The sequence below is a fragment of the Uranotaenia lowii genome, chromosome 2 (genome assembly GCF_029784155.1).
Source record: "Uranotaenia lowii strain MFRU-FL chromosome 2, ASM2978415v1, whole genome shotgun sequence".
Taxonomy (NCBI): Eukaryota; Metazoa; Arthropoda; class Insecta; order Diptera; family Culicidae; genus Uranotaenia; species Uranotaenia lowii.
The window spans coordinates 313741830-313747847 of record NC_073692.1 but is presented as its reverse complement, the minus strand read 5'-3'; the positions used below and the strand labels follow the sequence as shown (position 1 = coordinate 313747847).

General features: G+C 36.6%; 1 protein-coding gene across 1 annotated transcript; it reads right to left on the bottom strand.

The window, feature by feature from the left end:
* Nucleotides 1–2553: 2553 nt before the first annotated feature.
* On the bottom strand, nt 2554–3617 carry LOC129742885 (microfibril-associated glycoprotein 4-like). The gene is made up of 2 exons (XM_055734830.1): nt 3052–3617; nt 2554–2972 (listed from the first exon to the last, which is right to left on the bottom strand). The coding sequence occupies exons 1-2, from the start codon at nt 3615–3617 to the stop codon at nt 2834–2836; spliced, it is 705 nt and encodes a 234-aa protein (XP_055590805.1). The 3' UTR covers nt 2554–2833.
* Nucleotides 3618–6018: the final 2401 nt, after the last annotated feature.

The following is a 6018-nucleotide window of genomic DNA, read 5'->3' as shown; positions in this document are numbered from 1 at the left end:
TGACAATATTGACAATATTGACAATATTGACAATATTGACAATATTGACAATATTGACAAGATTGACAAAAATTTCAAAATTGACAACATTGAGAAATCTGAACAAAATTTACAAAATTTATAAAATCGACAAATCGTCAAAATTCTCAAAATTTACAAAATTAACAAAAATAAATTGACAGTATTGACAAAGTGACAAATTTGACATATTTGACAAATTTGAAAAATTTGACAAATTTGACAGAATTGGCAAAATTGAGAAAATTGACAAAATTCACAAAATTCACAAAATTGACAAAATTGACAAAATTCACAAAATTGACAAAATTGGCAAAATTGACAAAATTTAAAAAATTTAAAAAATTGATAAAATTTAAAAAATCGATCAAATTGACAAGATTGAAATAAATTGCAGAATTGTAAAAATTGACTAAATTGGCTCATTGACTTAATTTAAAATATGGACATATCAAAATTGTCAATAATTTTAACTTTTATTTTAACTTTTAACCGATTATGGTACCACACGTTACAGTTGTAGTTTTATCAAATAATTTTATCAATGAATTTGTTTGCTTTACTTCAGAGGATGAATTATTTGAAAAACATTGTCAGGTATCTTTTTTTTAATTGTATTCTTAATTTTTATACCCTTCCATGTTAAAGTTACCTTTAACTCCAAAATTAGTGAATTGAGTGAGATTATAATGTCATTGAAACGTATTCATCCAAGATATTCCAGAATCCAGTCATTCGAAAATCTTCAATTAGGTGCAAATAATACTATTTATATGAAAATTATGATTACATCAAAATACTTTATCCTATAAAAAAGCGGTGAATCTTCATTTCTCAATTTCATTTAGGATTGATTGCGTTTAAATTTCTTTAATCTTAATTCAGAATTTATTTATCTATCATTTGTTTATTTTTTTTGTCATATGTATCCAAATATAAATTACAGGCTGTAAGAAAGGCTTCAATCCACTGTCTAGTGTATTAAATCGGGTTTTTTTTAGTGAAATTACTTTTCAAAATAGGTTAAAACTAGTTAAAGAAGTTCTGCGCTTTTTTTACAAAACTTGAAAATATAAAAAAATTACATTTTTAAGTAAAAGATTTGAATCATTTATCCTTAAGACTTGAAATAATTTGAATTCTGTGAAAAAAGTTATATAAATTGTCAATTTGTTTATTTTTCTCATTTAACGAATTTTCAAAGAATTTTAAAACCAAATTGAATTTAAGATACATTTAAAGCATAAATCTAATAGTATTGCAGTTTTTTTTTGCAAGATATTGAATTAAATCAAGTATTTTTTAAACTTTCTGCAGCAATGTCAAAAATACTTGTAATGATATCTATCCAAATTTTTTAAAAACTATTGTATGTTATTTTTTAGATCGTACATCATCATCAAAATGTTATTCCTGAGTTGAATTAAGTACAAACATATACTAATTAACGAAATAAGATTCCGATTTATTCTCAAATGTAGGTTTGATAGTTAATCACTAATCAGTTATCATTGACTGATTTCACTCAAAACTGACACATTTTGTATACTCCATATATGTAATTAAAACTAAATGATAGTTCAAATTTGACAAAAGATTCGCGTTAAGGACGCTAAAATTTACCAAATCAACCATTAAAATATAAGCTTCAAAATGCTGTTTCTTTGAGAAATCAATTAAATTCTATAAGTAAGTTTTTCTAATGGTGAGACATGTTTATTGAAAAAACTTATCCTTCTAAAATGTAAAAAATTATCTTTTTCATCTTCCTGTTCAGTTTTAATTTTCAAATAAATGCTTTGAATTTTATTATTTTTGTTTTTTTTCCATCAATTTAACGAATGTGAAATCAAGTTAACTATTTTTTTAAATAATATTTCTGATAAGATTTTCAATGTTTGTCAATTTTTGTTAATTTTTGTATGGGAGCCCCCCTTTGGATTTGGAAGGGTTTTAAAGTATTACAGAAACTATTCCCTGTCTTCAATACGGCTACACACCAAATTTCACGTTGGTCGGTTGAGAAGTTCCCGAAAATTGTTCGAATTGTGTCAAGTTTTTGTTAATTTTGTATGGGAAGGGAACCCTCTATTTTTGGATTCGGAGAGGTTTGAAAGTATTGTAGAGACCGGACCCGGTCTACAGAACGGCTACACATCAAATTTCACGTTTATCGCAGTTCCAGGGAATAGTTAGAATTGTGTCAAATTGTTATTTACAATAAGTTACTCAACAAAAGTTATTTGGTGTAATTAGCTCCAGGAAATGGCAAGTTACAGCTTCTAGAAGAGTTTTGTGGACTAACTATTTTCAATCTTGAGTCTTTAAGTGATAAATAAACTTTTTTTTTGTTGAATAAACACTCCCGCGGGGTGGATTTTTTTTTAAATTAAAAAACACATGAAAAAATTAGAGCATTTGTGCGTATTTTGTAACGGCTTTTTGCCGCTGGGAGAGGAGGTGATCAAAATAATGCTTCACGGAATTTTGGAAGTAAAAAAAAAATTATTTTGACGATGTGTTTTGATGGGGAAAAAGGACTGAAGTGTTTTATTTTTGGATTTTTGTTAAAGAATTAATCGGTTTATCCCAAATTTTTCCGAATGTTGCCGGGATTATGAGTTTAACATAATAAAATCAAATGCCCGGATTTGGCAGTTTTAAAATAAAATAGCCCAGATTTGGCCGGCTCGGTTACGTGCGGTAATAATTCTGGCAACCTTCAGGTAGATGGTTAACAAAATTGGATAGTGTTCCTCACTGATAAATTGACATATTTTTGAAAATCTACATTCATCTTTATGTACAAACGCATTTAGTTCACATTTCTGCTGCCGAACATCCATGGGCGAATCATCATTCTCGATATTTTGATTCTGACCTGAGTCTTCCAGGACATCCGTGACGAAGTTTTTATTGTTGGATTCCCATAAACATGTAATCCGTTCAAGTCACTGCAACAATCATTGTAGGATTAGTATTTTAGGTTGATGATGGATGACCCTAGTCATGAAAGTTTCAATAAATATTCACCTAGCATGACAGCATTTAAACCACCAAGCGCCATAATAATCTGCAGCACAATTGGCAAAACATTCTGCGTTGTTTCGGTCCATTGTCGAAAATGATGCATTAAGGTGAAAAGTTAATGCATCGGGTGCGGTTCCTGAATAAGTTCCCAAACTTTGGAGTCTGTATTTCTCCTCCGGGCCAGACACCACAAAATAATCGTAGCTAGCAAACACTTTGTTTCCATTGGTGTGTTCCAACTGGACAAGTAGTTCATAACGCTGGGAGTAGGTGATCCGATGAATCGATTTCAATCCCACCCAGAACTCGCTGCGCCAGTCACCAAATCCCTTCTCGTAATCACTCCAACCCCGGAAGAAGTGAACGGACCCATTGAACCGATTTTGAATCACAATCCAGCCACCACCCTCAGAACTTTGATCACAGAACACGTCAATCGGTTCATCGAATCCATACTCGGGATAGATTTCGTGGACCCCTGATCCGGCCTGGATTTCAACGCAAGAACGAGGCAATATATCTTCCGAAGTCACTACAGCCACAGCCAGGAACAGCAATAACAGTATCATCTTAGTAGTTTTTTTCCGCAATGAACAAATCCAACTACTTATATACGGTGGTTTTCTTCGATAAACTATTAAAATAAATTGTTTGTAAAAAATAAACATTGATAATATTAATTGAAAAGCGGTTCCTTTGAAGAAATGGGCAAAACGATTCAGAAAACCGACTGGAGGGACATTGAAATCTCTATCAAATACTGAAGTCAGATAAGAAAGCATCGAGTGTAAGCCACGGAAAATCATCGGACCGAATATCCAACTGGAAGGTTATCGGAACCAATACCCAGTTGGAGGTCGTCGAGCCAGGAATCAGGGAAGGTCGCAACTCGCCGCCTGATATATGAGACTATAGATAAACTGAAAAGAATTTTCGTGAAACGAAAAAAATTGTGATATTTTTTTAAGTTAAAGGAGTAAGATTCTTCACTAAAGAACACTTAGTTGATCCTTGATTCGAGGAGCCTAAAGCTTTGACCAAAATCAAGCAAAAACAAAATATATGAGGTTCAATAATAGTTCTGCCCATTTTAGTTCTCATTTCCCAGTAAGAAAGTGTCAGACAAAAATGATTAAAAAGTGTTTTTTGTACCCTAAATCATTGCATTCTTAAAGGCACAACACATTTTTTTTTTAATTTTTAGCTTTTGAGTTAGTACCTTTCTAGCTCTTTACTCGTTTGAGAAGGGGATTCACAGACAGACAGACAGACAGACAGACAGACAGACAGACAGACAGACATAGAGACAGACAGACAGACAGACAGACAGACAGACAGACAGACAGACAGACAGACAGACAGACAGACAGACAGACAGACAGACAGACAGACAGACAGACAGACAGACAGACAGACAGACAGACAGACAGACAGACAGACAGACAGACAGACAGACAGACAGACAGACAGACAGACAGACAGACAGACAGACAGACAGACAGACAGACAGACAGACAGACAGACAGACAGACAGACAGACAGACAGACAGACAGACAGACAGACAGACAGACAGACAGACAGACAGACAGACAGACAGACAGACAGACAGACAGACAGACAGACAGACAGACAGACAGACAGACAGACAGACAGACAGACAGACAGACAGACAGACAGACAGACAGACAGACAGACAGACAGACAGACAGACAGACAGACAGACAGACAGACAGACAGACAGACAGACAGACAGACAGACAGACAGACAGACAGACAGACAGACAGACAGACAGACAGACAGACAGACAGACAGACAGACAGACAGACAGACAGACAGACAGACAGACAGACAGACAGACAGACAGACAGACAGACAGACAGACAGACAGACAGACAGACAGACAGACAGACAGACAGACAGACAGACAGACAGACAGACAGACAGACAGACAGACAGACAGACAGACAGACAGACAGACAGACAGACAGACAGACAGACAGACAGACAGACAGACAGACAGACAGACAGACAGACAGACAGACAGACAGACAGACAGACAGACAGACAGACAGACAGACAGACAGACAGACAGACAGACAGACAGACAGACAGACAGACAGACAGACAGACAGACAGACAGACAGACAGACAGACAGACAGACAGACAGACAGACAGACAGACAGACAGACAGACAGACAGACAGACAGACAGACAGACAGACAGACAGACAGACAGACAGACAGACAGACAGACAGACAGACAGACAGACAGACAGACAGACAGACAGACAGACAGACAGACAGACAGACAGACAGACAGACAGACAGACAGACAGACAGACAGACAGACAGACAGACAGACAGACAGACAGACAGACAGACAGACAGACAGACAGACAGACAGACAGACAGACAGACAGACAGACAGACAGACAGACAGACAGACAGACAGACAGACAGACAGACAGACAGACAGACAGACAGACAGACAGACAGACAGACAGACAGACAGACAGACAGACAGACAGACAGACAGACAGACAGACAGACAGACAGACAGACAGACAGACAGACAGACAGACAGACAGACAGACAGACAGACAGACAGACAGACAGACAGACAGACAGACAGACAGACAGACAGACAGACAGACAGACAGACAGACAGACAGACAGACAGACAGACAGACAGACAGACAGACAGACAGACAGACAGACAGACAGACAGACAGACAGACAGACAGACAGACAGACAGACAGACAGACAGACAGACAGACAGACAGACAGACAGACAGACAGACAGACAGACAGACAGACAGACAGACAGACAGACAGACAGACAGACAGACAGACAGACAGACAGACAGACAGACAGACAGACAGACAGACAGACAGACAGACAGACAGACAGACAGACAGACAGACAGACAGACAGACAGACAGACAGACAGACAGACAGACAGACAG